Here is a 23,358-nt window from a genome sequence, read left to right on the forward strand (position 1 = left end):
AGTTCTCAACTGGGAAGAACTCTTCCTCTTCCTGCTCTAAGTTTAGCCCTGAATCAGCCAGAGTCTTTGGGACCTCTCCATGTTTTGAGAAAGGCTGCACTGCAGTCAGTGGGGCAGAAGCGATCACTCTAGGGAACAGCTGCTGGAGATCTTGGCGGCACGAATATTTCAGGACCTGATTTCAGTCAAGTTCTCCAATATTGCCATTTTCCAAAATACCGTGTAAAGAGGGAATTAAGACAACTTTAATTCCTGACTTCCTCGCTCCACAACGCCAAAAAAAAAAAAAAAAGTAAATAAAAAGGAATTAAATGAGCTTATTTACATTAAGAATTTCACGTCTGGATTATTCTGAGGCGATCACGGGACTCCACTGTAGCCAACATAGCCTTTAAAACAATTACAGATCCCTCCAGACTAGGATTTTCCCCAGTGACAGCCTCGCACGTGTCCAGCATTCTGCGCACCTGTGACTATTACAATGTTTGCAATCAGGAGTTCGATGTCTGTCTTTCCCATTACCGTCGCACGCCGCACTCTGCCATTGGCTCTCGAGGACTGGGCGGGATTTGCAGTTCTGGGAATTCGAAACTGCTCACTGCGCAGGGCTCCCTAGCTTCACCCTTACAGTGAGAGAGGGACAGGCAGAGGGTGTGGACCACGTCGAATTCCAGACAGCTCCCAGCCTCGCCGCCCTCTCGCTAGAGACGACCGGGAAACCAGCCGCCGCACGAACCCTGGCGGTAGGGTAGGCAGCGGAGGCCGAGGCTGGTCAGGCGGGCGTGCGCACGCGCGCCGGCGCGCGCCGGCCGTCGGTCACGTGGCCCCCGGCCAGGGCTTGCGAAGCCGGAAGTGTCCCGAGCCTTAAGGAGGCCGCGGGACCCTGCTGGAGGTGGTGCGACGGAGACTGGGCACGGTAAGTGGGGCGGCGCGGGCGGAGGGGCCGAGCCGCGCGGGGCACGGGCAGCGAAGCCGACAGGGGCCGGCGCGGAGCGCTCCCGCCCTCTGTGGGAAATTGGGATGCTGAGTCAGAGCGGGGGCGGGGCGGGAGACCCGAGAAGCCCAGCACGATCCGAGGCCGAGCCCTGCCGGGACCTTGGCTGTGTGGACGCCGCCCCGCAGGGGTCTGGGGCGTCCGAAACCCGGTGGGAATGGTCGCGCGGGCCCTGTGCCTTCGATCTCCACTCCTCGCCCCCTAGGCGGCCCTCTGACCGGGGCCCTCCCGGGTCAGCGTATAGCGACGTTGGGCACGAAGAAAGAGGACGTGCCCGTTACCGGGTATGGGCCCTGGCTGCCCCGGAGAGACGGATTCCCCCTTTTCCTTAGAGTTTGACCGCTTTCTACCCCTCTTTATGAGCGTTGACACGATCGGCAGTGTTTAAATGGCTTGATTTTTCAGATAATTCAAGAGACGTTTCGTTAGGGTTTAGTGATGATAAACGGCGGGGATTGACTAACCGGAAGCTGGAAGCAGAAGATGTCTATTAGTATACACACATACAATGTGAATTCCCAAACATTTCCTTTGGGAAATGGCTTACGGGTTTACCTTTCATTCCGCTTCCCAGGTGTTTTCAGTAGGTGGCCTCAAAACAAGGTCTACCGAATTGTCCAGTGCATAACCAAAGACCCACTTTTCTCACTCTAGAACGCTGAATTATTAGCATAATGGTAGAGTTTAGAAACCCTTGAACTTCGTCCATATGCCTGTCATCAGCCTGCTTTCATCCATGGACAAATAGTAACTTTCGTTTTGGACAGTATGAGGAAGTAGGCTTAAGGCAGTCACTAGTAACATACTTGTTGAGTGCCTGCCTGTAGTGTATAGTGTATCAAAATTTGGGGAAGATTTATAAAGCAAACACTCTGTGGATGTGCTGAGTCATGTTTTAGCATGCTGTTATTGTTGGGTTTATTGGAAGATAGTTTCAAAAGACATTTCCCCTCATCATTGTGAAACTAGTCTTATCTTCATATAGAGAGCATATATCTTAGCTGATAAATGTGTTTATGTATTAGTCACTAGGTTCGTGTAGGTACCTAATGACACTTTTTACATTTACAGTTATCTCAGCCTACTTACAGTAATTAGGGAAGGTTTTTCATTATTGAAAAGTATTTGAAAATATTGAAAAGACAGTTGAGAATTTTATTATTATTAACCTTAGCTGTCAGATGTGTATTCCTTACTTGTGGAAAAGTGGATCTTATTTTTATTGCTTATTTCCAATAAATTGCTTATATAACATTCTTTATCTAAGTTAGATATGTGGTAAAATTATATATCTTAGTATATATGATTGTTGAAAATTGACCATTCTTTATGTACCTAATCCTTATTGGAATATAATAGTCATTAATTTGTCACTGAATACCTCATCTGTTCTAATGTACTACAAAGGGATATCAAGTATGTTTTGATCTGGTATCACAGCAGGTTTAAGGTGGCATGGTGAGACTACCATTTAATGCTACTGATTTTTATTCCAATGTGGAGCTCAAGTATTTTTAATATCCTTATAGTGATACAACTTTTCAGTATTGAAGGAGAAGGCTAGATAGGGGTGATGCTTTTTTCTTAAATCAACTTTATTTTTCAGAACAGTTTTAGGTTTGCAGCAAAATTGAGCAGAAGGCACAGGGATTTTACTTATTACATCATAGCCTCCACTTGCTTGTTTTTTAAGACTTGGTAATATACACTTAATATGTGTATATTTATATACTTGGAGATTGGACAAATTATCCTTAATTTTGGAAGAGTTATTTACCTTTCAGGAATAAAAAATTGTGCACCTTTCCATTATGATTGTCAGGCACTGTGCAGATGAAATTTTACCTTATGGAAATGCTATGCCACGGCAACAGTTGTTTTCATTAGGGTAGCCCTGCCCTTAAAGAAACAAAGCAATTCTTTTCTATATTTGTTATATTTTACATTACTACTTTAAAACACTTTATAATTCATCATTGACTAATCTTTCAAAACATTTGAAGAAGTGGCCAGTATCACTCTCACTAAGAAAGATAAAATTAGAAGGGAAATAAATATTTCTGTAGCCCTGTGATAAGTGAAAGTGAATATATAAGATGTCATTGGTTAATATTTTTTCAGAGCCCACATGGCATTTTAGTCTTTAATATTGTTGGAAACTTAGATTTTTACATTAGATTGTACACTTCAGTTTAGCAATAACTAAGTGGTGATCTTACTAGGGACTAAATATAGCTAACATTTGTTCCTTAAATGTATTGTTCCCTGAAAACAAACATGCAAATGTTTTCTTCTTTCTTAGTTGAACAGAAAGATCTGACCAAGCCGAGATGCAGAGCACGTCTAATCATCTGTGGCTTTTATCGGATATTTTAGGCCAAGGAGCTACTGCAAATGTCTTTCGTGGAAGGCACAAGGTTGGTTCAGAGAAAACTGTGAAGGCTTTTTTTCACTGTATATGTTCTCTTTTGAGAAGCACACTTGGACTAAAACGTGTGACTTGATGTTTTTGCTTATACTGTCTAAAGAGAGTTCCTGTTTTTGTGGTTCAAGTCTAACTTGTGTCAGAGTTAGTGGTATCTACCCAGTGGTGGCAGAGGTTATGTGTTGGGAGTGGAGGAAAAAAAGGAGATTGGCTTAAAAAAGGGACTAGGAAGGTAAGTGTTGTGACTTTTGATTCTTTCCCCAAGCTTACTCCTCCTATGGTAGCCAGTGATGTCACCAGTAGAGAAGTTCCGTGTGGCAGTGCATTGGGGTGGCCTACAGACGAGGGAGGAGTGTGGGAAGGCAGAGGTATAGTTTGAGGGGAATCCACAGATGATTCTGATATGCTATACTACAGCTTCATGTCCCAGTAAACCGCATCCTGCAAGGTAGATTGGAATAAAATGAGATTATCAGCAAGGAGCCCGCACTTAAAAGGTATGAGGTAAACAGAACTTGTTAGTGGACGTGAGAATAGAATAAAAGGGCTAATCTTGGAGGCACGTCAAGAACCAAAAAGATTTTCTGTCAGATTCTATATTGGAGGATGAAATTAAAGATAATTAAAATAATTTAAAATGAAGAAATTTAAGATCATTTAAGTTTCTATTCTGGGAAGGAAGCTGGAAAAATAGAGAAAAAATTCTTTTATAATGCAAATAATCCACTAATTTTTCAGCCCTGTAAATTTTTTTTTTGAGCGAAATGGTATTCAGAGCCTTTTAAATTCTGATTTTCAGAAACAAGAGCTTTAAATATTTTAGTAAGAAGGCGTTTCATGTTTTCCTTCATGTTTTCCTGTAGCCTTGTGATTGCCAATCAGTTCTGTCAGAAACAATAAGATAAGCATTCAGAGGGGAGGGGCTGTTTCCTCTGGGGAGAGATGATGACTGTAAACAGCCTCTGGTTCCTAGAAAATGAATCAGAAGTGTCATGGAGCTTTTAGCCTTTTTCCCCTCTGATTCCAGAATTGTCCACAGGTTCTGAGCCCTTGATTCAATTTGTTATGGTCTTTGGGTCCTTTATCAAGTCCCTTTGGTCAACTTTGGATATTCCTGTCCTAGAAATTGTTTTTGTTTTGTGCCCTGTGCCAAGAAAGAGAAAATGGTGGTGACACAAGATTTAGCATTGAGACCACATCTGACTCTTCCTGTGACCCAAATTAACAGACGTTAATAATCACTTGGTATGTGACAGGCACAGTGATAGATCTAGTAAACATAATTGCCAATAGTGTGCAGTTCCTTCCCACAAAGAGTGTTGGGTTTAGTCGGTGTTGGAAGGGACGTAAATTGGAAACTGATGGAGTGATAGGTAGTCAGTAGTGACAGAAATTAGGTGAGCCATATTTCATATATTCTGGTCCTCTTTCCTTACTTAGATGCTCGGTGTCCTTCATTTAAGTTCCTACATATAGTAGGCATTCTGCAAATGTTTGTGGAATAAAAGAATGAATGAGGACAGATTAGACCACGCTAAGATAACCTGAAGTTCTTCTTCAAAGGAAACGGAAATGTATTTTATCCAATATAATCAGAAAGCCTAAAATAAGGATTTGAGAGTCATGGGAATTTACTTAAAGGATGATGAAGAGTCAGTTTAGTATTCAGTCCCTAATATTCTTCCCAGGGATATATTTTGAGAAACCATGTTTGTTCTCAGTGATCAATTTCAGAGGTTTAAGACTATATCCAAAAAATCCTGCTTGCCCTTAATAACTGTTTAACGATTTTTTTTTCAAAGATTTTATTTATTTATTTGACAGAGATAGAGACAGCCAGCGAGAGAGGGAACACAAGCAGGGGGAGTGGGAGAGGAAGAAGCAGGCTCATAGCGGAGGAGCCTGATGTGGGGCTCGATCCCAGAACGCCGGGATCACGCCCTGAGCCGAAGGCAGACGCTCAACCGCTGTGCCACCCAGGCGCCCCTGTTTAACGATTTTTAACCATGATATTAGTTAAACCTTTTTCTGTTACTCCCTAGAATGACCAAGTTTCCAAATTTACAATTTGTTATTCAAAGTTTATTACTTTCTTAATCTGTCTCTTTCTCATTGAGTTGTTTTAGTTACTAGTGTATGTGATGAGTGGTATGTGTGTGATAATCATGGTGAAGTTAAAGGGAAGAGAGCTGTAGGAAGGATGTGTTGCTTTGCCTATTTGTATACATTTAACCCTTGAACAACATGGGTTTGAAGTGTGTGGGTCCACTTATATGTGAATTTTGTCTTCAATAAATACAGGATAGTACTGTAAATATATTTTGTCTTCCTTATGGTTTCTTAATAACATTTTCTTTTCTGGCTTACTTTATTGTAAGAATACACATAACATACAAAATATATGTTAATCAATTGTTTATGTTCTCGGTAAGGCTGACAATCAACAATAGGCTATTAGTAGTTAAATTTTTGGAGAGTCAAAGTTAAATGTAGATTTTTGACTTCGCAGAGGGGCGGCACCCCTAACCCTCACATTGTTCAAGGGTCAACTATATATATATACATGTAAATATTACTCATCTATGCTTTGACTTAGGGACAGTGAATGACAGGTGACTGTGCAGTTGAACAAAAGGAAAACAGTATATTCCCACAGATATGCCAGTAATCTCACAGGTATGATGTAGACTACAAAAATTTGGAAAATGCTAGCCTTGATCACGGGCATTTTGCAACATTGTATTATTTTCCCCGGTTATTCCTCTGTTAGAATTCTCCTAATTTTAGATTAAGTTGGAATTACAAGTATTCTCAAGAAAAATCTTGGTGGTATATGTTGGGTGGTATAGATTTAAACAGTGTTCTTACTCTGGTTGAACAAATGGAAAAATGGTGTAATTAAACTGTGGTTTGGTTGTTATTTTATTTTCATATTATCTGAAAATGGGTGGTAGGCAAGAGTGAGGGAGGTGTGATCACGTCACATAGATGGTGGTCTTCAAATGGTGATCTTGAAGAGACGTTGTGAAGCAGTTAAATGGTTTTAAAAAAGATCATGAGATTCAGAAGTGAGAAAAAGATCATGAGATTCTGACTAAGAAAAAAGATCACTGAGGTGATCATGGCTGTATGGAAAGCTACAGAGAGGGCATCAAAGCAGGCACAGCACAGAGATCCTGACAGACAGGCAGCCATGAAATATCTTTAGGCAGGTGGTGCTTGAACCCCAAATGATCTTTCCACTTGCTCCAAGGAAGTTCAACCTTGGGTTGTGGGAAAAGTAAGATTAAACTCAAAGAATCCGGACTGACCACCATGGAGAGGCTTGCCAACTAGAATGACTGGAAGGAGGGGGGAGGGTCTGGAAGCAAGGCTTAAAATAAAGTTAATATGAAGAACATAAGAAGGTAACGTTTACCTGAAATTAAACATATATTTGTAACTCTAAGAGTCCCTCCCAGCTACAGCCGTGCACTGTAATTTTCTGTGCAATCTACTTCAGAATGCCATGAGAGAGTGAGAGTGGGGTGCTGCAGGTACATCCCGAGAGAAAAGGAAGTGTCTTTGATCCTCTAAGAGAAGGCTCTATAAAGAAACAGTCTGGGGCGCCTGGGTGGCGTTAAACATCTGCCTTCGGCTCAGGGCGTGATCCTGGCGTTCCGGGATCGAGCCCCACATCAGGCTCCTCCGCCAGGAGTCTGCTTCTTCCTCTCCCACTCCCCCTGCTTGTGTTCCCTCTCTTGCTGGCTGTCTCTCTCTAATAAATAAATCTTTAAAAATAAATAAATAAATAAAAATTAAAAAATAAAAAAAAAAAGAAACAGTCTGCCCTAGTCATCTAGGTGAAGTCGCAGACAGGTGTCCAAGGCAGCAGTGATGCCGTCCAATGAGGACAGGCTACTTGAACCCAACCGACTTGAGCTCCCACTTCCATATGCACATCTACACACAGTATTGCAGCTTGGGAACGTTTCTTTTTTCTTTCTTTCTTTCTTTTAAGATTTTATTTATTTATTTGACAGAGAGAGTGAGACAGAGTGCACGCACAAGCAGGCAGAAAGGCCAAGGGAGAAGGAGAAGTAAGCTCCCCGCTGAGCACGGAGCCCAACATGGGTCTTGATCCCAGGACCCCGGGATCATGACCCGAGTCAAAGGCAGACACTTAACTGAATGAGCCACCCAGGTGCCCCTTTTCTTTTTTCTTTTTTTTTTTTTTTAAGATTTTATTAATTTGTTTTGAGAGAGAGAGTGTGCACGCACATGTGCAACTGAGGGGAGAGTCAGAGGGAGAGAATCTCTAAGCAGACTCCCCACAGAGCATGGAGCCTGATGTGGGGCTTGATTCCATGACCCATGAGATTGTGACCTGGGCTGAAACCAAGAGTTGGACACTTAACTGACTTCAGCCACCCAGGTGCTCTGGAATGTTTAACAGTTAATTTCATTACTTTGAGCAGCTTTTTTTTAGGATTTTATTTATTTATTTGTCAGAGAGAGAGAGAGCACACAAGTAGGGAGAGATTATAGGCAGAGCAGGCAGAGGGAGAAGCAGGCTCCCTGCAGAGCAAGGAAGCCAAGGCGGGACTCGATCCCAGGACCGCAGGATCATGACCGAGCTGAAGGCAGACGCTTCACCGACTAAGCCACCCAGGTGTCCCTATTTTGAGCTTCTTAATGAAATTTCATACGTGGAGTATAGTTTTCAGTCTCTCTTTTCCTGTTTTGTTTAGTTTTTAAATTATCAGGCCTTGGAGAAACCCTTCTGAATTCCACTTTGTTATCTAAAATATGCTTTTCACATTTGGTATTATTAGAGCTCTTCTTTTTTTTTTCTTTTTTAAGATTTTATTTATTTATTTGACAGAGATAGAGACAGCCAGCAAGAGAGGGAACACAAGCAGGGGGAGTGGGAGAGGAAGAAGCAGGCTCCCAGCGGAGGAGCCCCATGCAGGACTGAGCCACCCAGGCGCCCCTAGAGCTCTTTATATATGTAAATGACTGTCTTTGCCTCATGTATCATAATGGAAGCTTTTTTTTTTTTTTTACCTTTATGTATTTATTTTTAAGTAGGCCATAAGCCCAGTGTGGGGCTTGAATCACGACCCTGAGATCAAGAGTCCCATGCTTTACCGACTAAGCCAGCCAGGCACCCCTGGAAGCTTTTTAATATGAAAGAAAATAGCCTTTTCTTCATTCTGAAGCATGTAACCTGAGAGAAATTTGGAGCAGCTGACTGATTGATTTTAGCTTTAAAAAGAATTCAAGAGTTCTAGTACAGTTACCTATGCTTAAAAATATTTGGGTGTTCTGTAAGAAAGATAAATTGCGGGGCGCCTGGGTGGCTCAGCGGTTAAGCGTTTGCCTTCGGCTCAGGGCGTGATCCCGGCGTTATGGGATCGAGCCCCACATCAGGCTCCTCCCGCTATGAGCCTGCTTCTTCCTCTCCCACTCCCCCTGCTTGTGTTCCCTCTCTAGCTGGCTGTCTCTATCCTGTCGAATAAATAAATAAAATCTTTAGAAAAAAAAAAAAAAAAAAAAGAAAGATAAATTGCTATAGCTTGTTCTAACAGTACCTTTTAATCTTCTTAATAGTATTATAAATGAATAAAACCTTTCTCTCTCTTTTTTTTAGAAAACCGGTGACTTATTTGCTATCAAAGTATTTAATAACATAAGCTTCCTTCGTCCAGTGGATGTTCAAATGAGAGAATTCGAAGTGTTGAAGAAACTCAATCACAAAAATATTGTCAAATTATTTGCTATTGAAGAGGAGGTAAGTAGTCAAGCTTCAGTTGATCTTGTCATGTTTATTGTAATTATTGCAATCCAAGAGAAATGACCTAATACAAAAAATTATTTTATAAACGATGAGGTTTTTTAAATGGTGAAAATTAGAGCTCATATAACCAAATATTCTGTCCTCAAAGATTCTTTCTTTTGTTTTTTGTTTTGTTTTGGTTTTTGTCCTCAAAGATTCTTGAAGAGATAAAACAGTGGAAATAAAGTATTATGGAGTCAGGAGAAGTAGTTTAAGAAATAAGAGTAAAGAATATGATTACCAGTATTTTTACTACAAATAAAAACTAGGTGAAGTTAAATTGACATAATTATTAAAGGAGCAAGTCAAATAATACAAAAAAGACTTTGTAAAAGAATAAAAATTCTCGGAACCCAGAAATTAGTGCAGTATATGAAGCATACCTATGCTTCATACATACATGGTATGTTAATATGGTATGTAGAAGGTATAGTTGACTTTAGGGAGAAACAGTGAAAAGAAGAATGTCATTTGGAAAATTATCTAGAAATAATGGAAGTAGAAATTTAGTTTAAACCCTTTAGACATGAATAACCAAATCACACCTTTTTCTTTTTTTTAAAGATTTTATTTATTTATTTGACAGAGAGAGAGACAGCCAGTGAGAGAGGGAACACAAGCAGGGGGAGTGGGAGAGGAAGAAGCAGGCTCCCAGCGGAGGAGCCTAGGACTCTGGGATCACGCCCTGAGCCGAAGGCAGATGCTTAATGACTGAGCCACCCAGGCCCCTCCAAATCACACCTTTTGAGTAATAATTTGGCAGTTTATATTCCTTATAATAGTGATTTTATTTTTAGTGAGTACTTCTTAGGAACTAATCAGAAATGTAAATTACAGTTCTACGCACAAAGATGTTCATTGCTGCCCTGTTTATAATAAAGAATGGTTAAATAAGTTAGAATATGTGATGGATATACAGTTTGTTACGCTCGAGGTTAAGAGTAGCCCTCCAGACTGCCAACTTTGTTCAAGACTTCTGATGCCTGCTGCAGAAGAGTTTGGCATACAGCACAAAGAGAACAGTCCCCACAAGACTTATTCAGACACTACTGCAAGTTCAGAAGTCCCCTAGGGCTACCATCACATCAGACCAGCTGGCTACAAATTTGGGGCTCCCCATGACTGTCCCCAGATTTAATTTGCTAGAATGTTGAATGACTTGGGACACCTGGGTGGCTCAGTTAAGTGTCCAGCTCTTGATTTCAGCTCAGGTCATGATCTTAGGATCCTGGGACTGAGTCCCACGTTGGCCTTCGCGCTCTGCTTGGGATTCTTTCCCTTTTCCTCTGCCCCTCCCCCCTGCTCACGTGCTCACGCGCTCACTCTCTAAATAAATAAGATCTCAAAAAAAAAAAAAATAGAATGTTGAATGACTTACAGTACTCAGGTAAGCACTATACTTAACAGTTTTATTATAGCAAAAGAATACAGATTAGAACTGGTCAGAGGAAGAAATTCTTGGACAGAATATAGGAGGATTCCAAACATGGATCTTCCTTGTCCTCATAGGTATGTTCCCCTCCTGGCACTGATGTATGACAGTAGCACAGAATATTGCCAGCCTCAGAAACTCACCTGAGCCTTGGTGTCTAGAGTTTGTGTTGGGACTCAATCACATACTGCCTGCATGGTCTTTAGCCCTTTCCAGAGGTTCAGACTAATACCTTTGGTCTTCATTTGCTTTGGGAATTGAGGTGGACATGCACGTCCTAAAACCTCCATCATAAATCACATTATTTGACTGTTACGTGGTCAAAGCTCCCATTCAAAGAAAGACGCTTCTAGCAGACAAGATACTCCGGATGCCTAGTAATCACCCCTTAGTAGCCAAGGGCAGACAAAGGCCTGACCTCTCTTGGGGTAAAATTTATTCTTCACTACACAGTAGTTAAGCAGTCATGAAAAGAGATTTTACCAAAATTTTAATCACCTGAGAACATGCTTATGTATAATGTTATTTGAGAAAAACAGGATTAAAAATATATATGCAGTGTGATCTTAAATATACGGTATTATTATGTGCAAATAATGTTGTGTATCTCTTATGTGATTTGATATATAGGAAAAAAACTGAAAGGAAATGCACCAAAATATTAGCATAATTATCTCTGGGTGATGGAATTATGAGTATTTCCCAAATTTTCAACAATGAACATATGATTTCGTTATTTAAAAACAACAGTCTTTTCTTTTAAAGTTATTTCTCTCTTTTTATAACTACACAATAGCAGAGAAATTTAAAATAGTTTATAAAAGGGGACACCTGGGTGACTCAGTTGGTTAAGTGGCTGCCTTCAACTCGGGTCATAATCTCGGGGGCCTGGGATTGAGCCCTGTGTCGGGCTCCCTGCTCAGTGAGGAGTCTGCTTCTCCCTCTGCCCCTCCCCCCAATTTGTGCTCTTTCCCTCTCTCCCCTCCCCTGTCAAATAAATAAATAAAATCTTTTAAAAAGTAAATAAATAGTTTATAAAAGTGTTTTAGGAGTCACCTGGGTGGCTCAGTTGGTTAAGCTACTGCCTTCGGCTTAGGTCATGATCCCGGAGTCCCAGGCTCAAGTCCCACATTGGGCTCCCTGCTTAGTAGGGAGTCTGCTTCTCCCTCTGACCCTCCCCCCTCTCGTGCTCTCTCTCTCTGCTTCTCCCTCTGACCTTCCCCCCCTCATGCTCTCTGTTTCTCTCTCAAATAAAATCTTTAAAATAAAATAAAAGTGTTTTGGGGATATGCAGAAAAAATTATAAAGGGAAGATGACTACAAAAAAATTGCAGATGAATACTGGATTTTAAGACTCATAATCACATTTTCAAGTTCCTGAAATGGGCTTATATCTTATAATCAGTGTGTATATGTAATTTGGTAGTATTTCTTTTTCCCTATAAAGCTGTTATTAAATTGATGGTGTAGCTTATAATCAATGATATATTAAAAGGTTTAAAACAAATCAGCAGCTCAAATGCAAATCAGCAGACTAGAACTTTGCTATGTGAGGGACCACTCAGCTGTTCTGCCGTCTATTTGTGTTTAAGGCTAGCACTCCATTCCTTGAAGTAAAAGTACTTGTCATGAGAATTTCAAGTGTTTTAAAAGATCCGTTAAAAGATTAATGTCCTAAATGTACTAAAGTAATTTTTAAAGAACCATTATAACAATGTAGCAGTGATTTTCTATTTCAGATTTAGCCAGCTTTCATTGTGGTTTGATCATCTTCAAAAACAAATCCAGTAGGAATTTAGAAGATGTTAATCATTATATAAGTATAGTCAATATATATTTAACAAATCCCAGATAAAGCAATTCACAGTGCGTTCATAATTGTAGTATATTCTACATTTTAAGTGAAATCAGATAAGTACTAGCGTATAATAAAAACTTATTTTTTATATTGAGTCCCAATCAGTGATTTTTTTTTTTTCCAGACAACAACAAGACATAAAGTACTTATTATGGAATTTTGTCCATGTGGAAGTTTATACACTGTTTTAGAAGAGCCATCTAATGCCTATGGACTACCAGAGTCTGAATTTTTAATTGTTTTACGAGATGTGGGTATGTTTGTTTATATGATTTTACAGATTTTATAGATAGTGTATACAGATAGATGTGTGATTTTATAGATATATGTGTATATAATTTAATGACATAAGAATTTTTTTTAAGATTTTATTTTTATTTTTATATTATTTTATTTATTTGAGAGACTGAGTGAGAGCAAGCATGAGTGGAGGAGCAGAGGGAGAGGGGGGAAGCAGACTCCCTGCTGAGCAAGGAGCCCAATGCAGGGCTTGATCCTGGGACCCCGGAATCAAAACCTGATCCAAAGGCAGATGCTTAACTGAGCCACCCAGGTGCCCCAGAAATTTTTCTTTTACACTGGGTGTGGAGCCCAACATGGAGCTCAAACTCACAACCCCAAGATCAAGACCCAAGCCGTGATCAAGAGTCCAACCCTTAACCGACTGAGCTACCCAGGTGCCCTTAATGACATAAGACTTTTAAAAATAATATATTATTTTTATATTCAAAACCAAAGACCTTTATGCAGTACTTTCTTAGATATGACACCAAGAGAATACGTACAAAAAGAAAAAATAGATAAATTGGACTTCATCAACATTAAAAACCATTGTATCCCAGAGGACAGTATCAAGTAAGTGAAAAGACAGCCTATAGCATGAGAGAAGATATTTGATAAGGAATTTTTATCCTGACAACTTAATCAAAAGACAACCCAATTTAAAAGTGGGCAAAAGGAGATAAATAAATAAAAATAGGCAAATGATTTGATAAACATTTCTTCAAAGAAGATGTACATATATGGCCAACAAGTAGCATAAAAAGATAACTCGAGATTACTAGTCTTTAGGGAAATGGAAATCAAAACCACAAAGTGATGCCACTTCCTACCCACTAGCATGGGCAAATCAAAAAGATAAAACAGGGGTGCCTGGGTGGCTCAGTCGGTTGAGTGTCCAACTCTTGGTTTCAGCTCAGGTCACAATCTCAGGGTCATGAGATCCAGCCGGCCTTGGGCTCCTTGCTCAGCAGGGAGTCTGCTTGAGATCCTCTTCCTCTGCCCCCCCTACTTGTACATGTGCTGTCTCTCTCTCTCTCTTTAATTAATTAATTAAAAGACAAAACAGGGGCGCCAGGGTGGCTCAGTCATTAAGCGTCTGCCTTCAACTCAGGGCATGATCCCAGGGTCCTGGGATCAAGCCCCGCATCAGGCTCCCTACTCTGCTGGGAGCCTGATTCTTCCTCTCCCACTCCCCCTGCTTGTGTTCCCTCTCTCACTGGCTATCTCTATCTCTGTTAAATAAATAAATTAAATCTTAAAAAAAATTAAAAAAGACAAAAACAGGTGTAGGCAAGGATGTGAAGAAGTTGGATCCTCATATACAGCTGGTGGGATCATAAAAAGGTACAGCCACTTTCGAAAACAGTCTAGCAGTTCCTCAAAAGATTAAACATAGAATTACCATGTGACTTAGCAATTCCATTGCTAGGTATTTACCTAAAAGAATTAAAAATATATCCACACAAAAACTTCTACACCAGTATTCATATAGCCAAAAATGGAAGTAACCCAAGTGTCTGTCAGCTGATGTATAAGTAAAATGTCCATTATCTGTGCAATGACGTATTACTTGTTCATGAAAAAGAAAGTGGGGCACTTGTCTCACTCAATGGCAGAGCATATGACTCTTGATCCTGGGGTCATGAGTTGGGTCTATAACTTACTTTAAAAAGAGAAGGTAGAGTTACATGCTGTAACATGGATGCACCTTGAAAAATTATGCTAAGTGAAGGAAACCAGACATAAAGGTCAAATATTTATTATTTCATTTACATGAAATGTCCAGAATAGGCAGATCCGTAGAGACAGAAAGCAGATTAGTCATTGCCAATGGTTTGAGGGTTGGCAGAGTTGAGGAATAACTGCTAATGGGTATGGGGTTTCTTTTTGGCATAATGAAAATGTTCTGAAAATAGTGGTGATGGTTGTACACTTTGACTCTTCTAAAAACTACTCAATTGTATACTTTAAAAGGCTGAATCTTATGATACATGAATTTTATCTCAAAGCTATTTAAAAAAAAAGAATATGGCAACCAAAGGGAATAATATCTTCTTGACAAGAAATGAATCAGTATTTGAGGAATGGGAAAAGTCCAGTGATAAAGAAGGCATAAGGTTAGTGGGAATTCTTGAACTTGACACTGGAAGCAGTGTGGAGACCCTTTAACCGAGGATAAGATGAGAGAGAAACAATATATGCTACAGCCTGTTTAACCAAGTAGAAGTTATAATCAGTGACTTCCTAAGTATACCAGTAGCCCTGAATTTTCGTAATTGAATGTGATACCCGTAAGCTTATTTTCATATATTATATTTGGACATTCATCTCTCAACTGTCAAATGTTCCAAACTAGCATTCGGTGGCACTGCTTGTCAATTAGCCAAAACAGTTTAATTTCAGCAGTGTAGCCACCTTTACCCTTAAAAAAAAAAAAAAAAAAAAAAAAGGAAACTGACCTTTGAAGAATAACTTTAAGTACGTAAGAAATATATTCTTATGGAAGCCAATCTGACACTTTGCCTTTATGACTTTTTTACTATTTTATGTGTTGAGTCCAGTTTACTTTTTTATGAAATTTTTTCCCAAGCTAAAGAAATATGAAACTGTGGTGAAAGATTGGTAATTTCTCAGGAATCATAATTCTTAAGTTTAGGCAGATTACCAACATATATATAACCAAAAGTAATTCAGGAAGTCATATGCTTAAGACCATTTTGTTCCATTTCCTAATAGGATTTAATTAAGAGAGATTGGACTCTTCTCCAGACCATGTTGATCCTTATTCTTAAACTCCATTACTCAGACATGAGATATAAAATGTAAATGCCATCTATTACGTCTTTGGTAAAAATGATCTTAGACCAACTTATGGAAAAACATTGAGTGAATACACATGCGCATAGATGCCTACATTATGATTTCCTTTGTTTTATTTTATTAAGTCGGTGGAATGAATCATCTCCGAGAGAATGGCATTGTGCACCGTGATATCAAGCCAGGAAATATCATGCGTGTTATAGGGGAGGATGGACAGTCTGTGTACAAACTCACAGATTTTGGCGCAGCTAGAGAATTAGAAGATGATGAGCAGTTTGTTTCTCTGTATGGCACAGAAGAATATTTGGTAAGTCATGTATCACTAATTTATTTAAAGCTGAATATATTGTAAATATGGGTAACTGGTCAACTAGTTCACTATAAAATGTCTTAGTAACATTTATGACAAAAATTAAACTTTTATTCTCATGTATATGGTGTGTAATGAGGGAATTAGATGTTGGTATCTAAGGATGCTGTTATTTTTCTGTTAAAAATTCTTATAAATGTTATAACACTAAAGTTCTTTAATTTTACTAATGCTATGGATCTATTTTAAAAGGAAAAGCTATATATATGTTTCAGAAGCATGTAGCTAGTAAATGGTCCCATTTTTGGATCAGAGCCGTTAATATATTACGAGCTTGTTGTAGTGATAGCCCCTGTAGAGCAAAATTCATTATAATTCTGAAACAGAAGATTCTATTCAAGGAGATTGGTTACTGAAAGACAGAAAGGAACATTATTAGAAACACAAAAAATGAAATGCTTTTGAAAAGATCTAATTTGAAATGCTAGAAAGCTAGAAAAGCTCTGTGTTTGAAACTGTGTTGGTGTGTTTGTGTGAAGTTAGTAAGCATTTGAAGCACTTAAGAAAATAAAATAAGTGTATTTAATTTTTCAAGGAACCACCATACTATTTTCCACAATGGGTACACCAGTTTACATTCCTACCAACAGTGCCTGCCAGCCAGCCAAGCGCCTCCTTAGAATTATTGAATCACTATGTTGTACACTTGAAACTAATATAACATTGTATGTCAACTATATTTCATTAATAAAAATTTAAAATAAGAAGTAGGTACATTTAACATGTTATCAGGAAGTTTATAATATAAAGGTATCACTAATTGCTCGTGGCTCTGGACTTTAGTCTTTGATTCTGAGGGCACCTCACTGGCTGAGTCGGTACAGCATCTGACTCTTGATCTTGGGGTCATGAGTTTGAGCCCCATGTTCGGTGCAGAGACTACTTAAAAAAAAAAGTGTTAGATTCTGTGACTTTTTCCAATTGGATTTTCTGCCATTATAATCTTATAAAGAATAAAGTCTAGCTGTCCTTGTAGCTTTATTCAGATTATTCTGAGTCTAGCATGAATGAAGGTGTCTTAAATTGTTCTGTTAACAGTATATAACCCGAAATTAGTCTGTACTTATATTTTGATGATCTTTTAATAAGAATACCCAAAAATGGATTAGATTCATCTGACAAATATGTATGGGGTGCCTACTATGTGCCAGGCACTGTTGGAGGCCCTGGAACTTCTGTGGTGAACCAGATGCACACGATTCCTGCTCTTATGGAACCCACATTCTAGTGGGGAAAATAGTTAATAAATAAATAAGATAAATTCAGATCATTGAAGTGTTGGGAAGACAATAAGGTAATAAGATAAAGAATGACTAGCAGGAGAAAGATAGCTAGGGAAAGCCTCCTTTCAATCCTCAGTGACACTTAAATGTTTAAAAAGAAGCAAGCCGTACAAAGATTTGGGGGAGGAGCATTACAAACAGAGGGAACCAAGAACTGCAAAGGCCTTAAAACGAGAATGACCTTGGAAGTTTGAGAAACAGAAAGGATGGCAGTTTGGTAGAATTTAGCGAGTGAAGGGTCAGGTGCTAGGGGTCGGAGATGGAGATATAAGCAGAGGCTAGCCAGAACATACAGCCTAGTGCTTTCAACTCTGTATGATCACTCCCTTTTTATAATAAATGTTTTGCAGTGTTCCCTTCAGTATCTTGAAATGAAATTCTGAGGTATAATCAACGTGTATGCCTAATTAAGAGAATAGCATAATATCTTAATAATATTATAAAAGAAAATATAATAAAATAATAGACATTTAATATGTAAAAGTTTAGCAACAGATTCACCGGCAAACAGATTAAAGAATCTGATGCTTGCACCTATATGCATTAGCACTTCCAGTGCAAGTACAGCTGTGTTCTATTTTTGAGTCACACATCACAAGTGGTGGTGCTGTCACTGGCATGATTTTCCAAAGCAGTGAGTAACTCATAGTAGTTTCTAACTGAATAAAGTAGATTCTCATAGAGCTGCGTTCCTGTAGCTACCAAAATACTCTGTGTACAAAAATATTTTATGTTTATATATTAAATGGAGTGGTAGACTTCTCACCTGCACAAATGCCTGGCAGGATATGAGGAAGTCATGCTAGAGGGACACCTGGCTAGCTCAGTCAGTGGAACACGTGACTCTTCTTGATCTCGGAGTTGTGAGTTTGAGCCCCACGTTGGGCATAGAGATTACAAAAGTAGTGCTGGGTATCACAAACTTATTTTTCAGAACTGTTCCCTATTCAACAGGATGTCTTTCATCTCTGACCTCTGCCCACTAAATACCAGTAGCACTTCCCAGTTACTGTGTTGAGCAGAACAAACGGCCATTCTGTACTAGCCTTTATGAGGTTGATCTCCCATTACCAACTTCTAATCTTTCACGTATCCTTCTAGGACCAGAGTTTAGCTTTCACTTCTTAACAAATTTTTTAAATGGAAAGAACAAAACATTAAATCAACTGCAAGAGTTCATGTTGTACTCCAAGCTGAAATTTTACTCTGATCTATTTCCTATTTCAGATTATGCCCAGCCCAGTTTTCAAATACAGTATACCAGAAGTTATAAAAAGAGTTAAATAATAGCCTGAAGCTCAGCAATCTAGAAGTATTTATATTTAAATGAAAATTTTTCTCATTTTGAAATTCCCAGGTCAGATGTTTAATCTCCCCCCCCCATTTGTGAAAGTCCAAAGAAAACTTCAACATTCTTTCTTCTGCCATTTTTAATATTATGGGTATCTTAATAATATAAACTGAGAGCTTTACAGTAGCTTTATCCTTATTTTCCAAGTATGGAAACCCAGGCCCAGTAATACCAAACCCTACAGAAAAACAAGTAGCACGTTCAGGAGAGAGCCAAAGAACACAGATGTGTCTAACCAGCATGTGTTAAGCCAGTATCAGTCACTCTGTGGGGAATTACACTGGTCAGGCAGTGTATTATTGTACCTTTTGAGGAGACTCCCCCTTTGTCTCCTTCTAGAATCCCTGTATCTTCTCATGTGCTAGAGGATATCAGGCATATCCAGGTACTCTGTTCACAGCACTGTTCATTACACTAAGTACCATCTACTGAGTCAAAGATCTGGCTAGTGCTTCTAAGGACAATAGTTTATGTGCTATGCCATAAAACCAGCAAAACCACTTAGACCCCATATGTCTGGTAGGCATATGTTTGGACACTCACTTCAAACCCCTCATGCTTATCATCTCTTTTGATTTTTCTTAAAAACGTATTTCCCGGGTGCCTGGGTGGCTCAGTGGGTTAAACGTCTGCCAGGTCATGGCTCAGGCTGTTGGTTAAGCATCTCGCTCAGGTCACGATCTTGGGATCTTTAGATTGAGGCTTGTGTTGGGCTCCCTGCTTGGCGGGGAGTCTGCTGCTCCCTCTGATCCTCCCCCCTCTCGTGCTTTCTCTCTCTCTCTCTCTCATTCTCTCTCAAATAAATAAAATCTTTAAAACATAAAATAATTTCCCAAAAGAGCATCCCCCATCCCTACCTCTGACACCCCCCCACACACACACACACAAAATCCAGGGATTGTGACCCTTTGAGAGTCAGATTCATAGATTGCATCATTTAGAAATACCCGCCCAGTAGTGTTATCTGCATTGGCTCTCGGGCCCTTGGGCCACGGGCACGTGGCCACGTATCACAATGTCATAAGATATTTGTTTTGACTTGGATGATCAAATCTTTGGTTATCTTTACTCTGCTTTGGTCTGTAGTACACTCCTGTAGCTTTATCTTGCAAGAACCTTAAAGTTCTAATGCATAGCTTCTATAAAGGCAAATATCAGGAGGCTAAGTATATATGACTGACTCCTGGTTGTACTCTGCAGAGCTAAATGTCCAGCAGAATGTCCGTCTGGACCTGTAAGCTCCTAAGCCATGTCCTGTAAGATTTATCTCTGCTCCACAACTCTAGTATAGTGTCTCGTGGGCTTAAAGTCATGTGTTTAACATCAGACCAGCTACTTGTCTAGGTTTCTACATCCCCAGTCAACCCAGTCAGTCTAGTCCTCTGAAATCATTTTAGAAAATTTGATTTTTATCTCAGAGTCCATCTGACTTGCTCTGATGGATTGCATGTCAGGATTGAGGAAAAGGGGTCAAGGCTGCCCGAAAGGTTTGGGGTATAAGCAACTGGACAGATGGTGGCACTGCTTTCTTAGGGGATAAAGATTAGAAGGAAACCAATTTGAGAGTGAAGACCAAGAGTCTATTTTAGGTGTGAAGTTTGAGCTACTTTTTAGATATTAAAGAAAATAGTAGGGGCACCTGGGTGGCTTAGTCAGTTGGGCGTCTGCCTTTGGCTCAGGTCATGATCCCAGCGCCCTGGGATCGAGCCCCACATCGGGCTCTCTGCTCGGTGGGGAGCCTGCTTCTCCCTCTGTCTACTACTCTGCCTACTTGTGCTCTCTCTCTGTCAAATAAACATATAAAATATTTTTTAAAAATAGTAGAATGTATGAATCTGGAGCTCAGGGCAGGAGATAGTTTTGGGAGTTAAAGCATATAGATAAGGGGCACCTGGGTGGCTCAGTCGGTTAAGTGTCTGCGTTTGGCTCAGGTCATGATTCCTGGGTCCTGGGATCGAGTCCCCATATTGGGCTCCCTGCTCAGCACAGAGTCTGCTTCTCCCTCTGCCCCTCCCTGTGCCTGCCACTCTGCCTGCTTGTGTTCTCTCTGTCTGTCAAATAAATAGATAAAATCTTCAAAATAAATAAAGTATATGGATAATATTTAATGCCATAGGCCTAAAAAGGAGATGAGGAAATAAGGCAGTTATAAGTGTGAACAGTTATTTTGGGAAGTTTTTTGCTATGGTGGGAAGCAGAGAATTGGGTCATAGCTAGAAAAGGGTGGTGGGGTCAATTTAGGGTTTTTTTTAAAAAATGGGAGATCTTAGAGGCACGTGGGTGGCTCATTCAGATAAGTGTCCGACTCTTGATTTCACCTCAGGTTGTGATCTCAGGATCGCAAGATCGAGCCTTGCATGGGGCTCTGCACTGGGTGTGGAGCCTGCTTAAGATTCTCTCCCACTCCCTCTCCCTGTCCCGCCCCCTCCCAAAAAAGAGAAAGAAAATGGGAGATCTTTTTAATGATTTTTTATTATATTATGTTAGTCACCATACAGTACATCCCTGGTTTCCGATGTAAGGCTCGATGATTCATTAGTTGTGTATAACACCCAGTGCACCACGCAATACGTGCCCTCCTTACTACCCATCACCGGTCTATCCCATTCCCCCACCCCCCTCCCCTCTGAAGTCCTCAGTTTGTTTCTCATAGTCCATAGTCTCTCATGTTTCATTCCCCCTTCTGATTACCCCCCCTTTTTTTATCCCTTTCTTCCCCTACCGATCATCCTAGTTCTTATGTTCCATAGATGAGAGGAATCATATGATAGTTGTCTTTCTCTGCTTGACTTATTTCACTTAGCATTATCTCCTCCAGTGCTGTCCATGTTGTAGCAAATGTTGAGAACTCGTTCTTTCTGATAGCTGAGTAATATTCCATTGTATATATGGACCACAACTTCTTAATCCAGTCATCTGTTGAAGGGCATCTCGGCTCCTTCCACGATTTAGCTATTGTGGACATTGCTGCTATGAACATTGGGGTGCATATGGCCCTTCTCTTCACTACGTCTGTATCTTTGGGGTAGATACGAAAATGGGAGATCTTAAAGCATGTATGTAAGCTGAAAGGAATTATCCAGTAGGTGGAAACTGATACATAAAATAAAAGGGGTAATTGCAGGAACTGATTTCTGGAATTGATGGGACAATAGGGTGGGTTCCACAGCACAGATGGAAAAGTTCGCCCTTGATAGGAGCAGTTCCATCATAACTGGAAAGTAGGCCTGGATTCTGGACACAGATTCAGGTAGGTTAGCGTTTGCTAAAAGGCATAGGGAGAATTGATCTCAGATTGCTTCCATTTCCTCACTGAAGTATGAAGTGAGGTTTCAAAATTGAGAGTCAAGGGAAGCGTGGTGTTGGAGGTTTGAGGAGGGAAAAGAAAACATGAACTAGTCTTTTCAAATTGGGAAAGTGAAATTATTTGGAAAATATGACGGAATTTGTAGGTGTTATTAATACCCATTTGTGTGTAATGTATTACTATAGAACACAAGTTAGTTTCTTCATCCTTTTTTTAAGCATCCTGATATGTATGAGAGAGCAGTACTGAGAAAAGATCATCAGAAGAAATATGGAGCAACAGTTGATCTTTGGAGCATTGGGGTAACATTTTACCACGCGGCTACCGGGTCACTGCCATTTAGACCATTTGAAGGGCCACGTAGGAATAAGGAAGTGATGTAAGTGGTTTCTCTATCTAAAATTTGAAATAACTTTAAAAATGTATTTCTGTCTTTGTTTCATCACACATTTTTTTAAGCGTGTATACTAATGAAAATCGATTTTAGCCATCATTTCTGATATTTTAAGCTATTTTGTTTTGAATAAGAATATAGCCTTATAAAGTATATGGGCCTCATTTTTCATATTGTGTTTAAGTATCTTATATACAAAGTGTAAATGGCATCAGTCTTTGGTCCATTATTAAAAATATTCTGCTTTCTGGATTCTATTTCAACACCGTTTATTTCTCTTTATTCTCTTATTTTCCTTTATATAACTGAATAATACAGTATTTCTGTGGCATGCTAGAACCATTACCAGATCTAAAAGAAATAAAATTTTAAAAAAAGAAATAAAATTGTTACCCTGAACTGATCTGATTTCTTTTACCATTTCAAAAGTAACAGTTAATATGTATATATATAACATTTAATAAATTTTTTTCTAGCGTTGTGGTTTCGGTCCAAAGACTGAATGTATTTTACTAGTGCATTATACCTTTATGTACTGCCATAATTATTGGGAAATACTACTGTGTATAAAATCACTGTTGTAAACCAAATAAAGGAGGAAAGAGGGGTGCCTGAGTAGCTCAGTGGGTGAAGCGTCTGCCTTCAGCTCAGGTCATGATCCTGAGGTCCTGGGATATAGCCCTGTATCAGGCTCCCTGCCCAGTGGGGAGCTTGCTTCTGCCTCTTCCTCTGCCCCTCCCTCCGCCCTCTCCTGCGTGCCCTCTCTCTCTCTCTATCTCTATCTCTGTCTCGCTTTCTCAAATAAATAAAATGTAAAAAAAAAACAAAAAGGAGGAAAGAGATGGAATTCTAGATGTGAAATTTTTTATAAACATCTCTACACCAACCACATGTCTTTTTATTGTAAGAGAAATCAGTGAATGACCCTGCTTCATGATAAATAGCCAATCCACGTTCACGTAAAACTATAAGGTTATAAATGTTGTTTAGAGCATGTTCTGGGACAGTAACTGACAGCCCAGTG

General features: G+C 39.6%; 1 protein-coding gene across 4 annotated transcripts in view; it reads left to right on the top strand.

The window, feature by feature from the left end:
* Positions 1 to 761: 761 nt before the first annotated feature.
* The window catches only part of TBK1 (TANK binding kinase 1), a 41,589-nt gene continuing 18,992 nt past the window's right edge, over positions 762 to 23,358 (top strand). The window contains exons 1-6 of one of the 4 annotated variants that reach the window (XM_040637221.1): positions 762 to 916; positions 3,297 to 3,411; positions 9,052 to 9,192; positions 12,652 to 12,781; positions 15,755 to 15,936; positions 22,159 to 22,319. In XM_040637221.1, coding sequence (XP_040493155.1) covers positions 3,325 to 3,411; positions 9,052 to 9,192; positions 12,652 to 12,781; positions 15,755 to 15,936; positions 22,159 to 22,319 — 701 coding nt within the window. In that variant the 5' untranslated portion in view covers positions 762 to 916; positions 3,297 to 3,324. Of the gene's footprint in view, positions 917 to 3,296; positions 3,412 to 3,634; positions 3,652 to 9,051; positions 9,193 to 12,651; positions 12,782 to 15,754; positions 15,937 to 22,158; positions 22,320 to 23,358 lie in introns of those variants that run through there. The other 3 variants (XM_040637222.1, XM_040637223.1, XM_040637224.1) reach the window with 3 other exon arrangements.

Source organism: Ursus maritimus, unplaced genomic scaffold (genome assembly GCF_017311325.1).
Source record: "Ursus maritimus isolate PB19 unplaced genomic scaffold, ASM1731132v1 scaffold_21, whole genome shotgun sequence".
NCBI classification, from domain to species: Eukaryota; Metazoa; Chordata; class Mammalia; order Carnivora; family Ursidae; genus Ursus; species Ursus maritimus.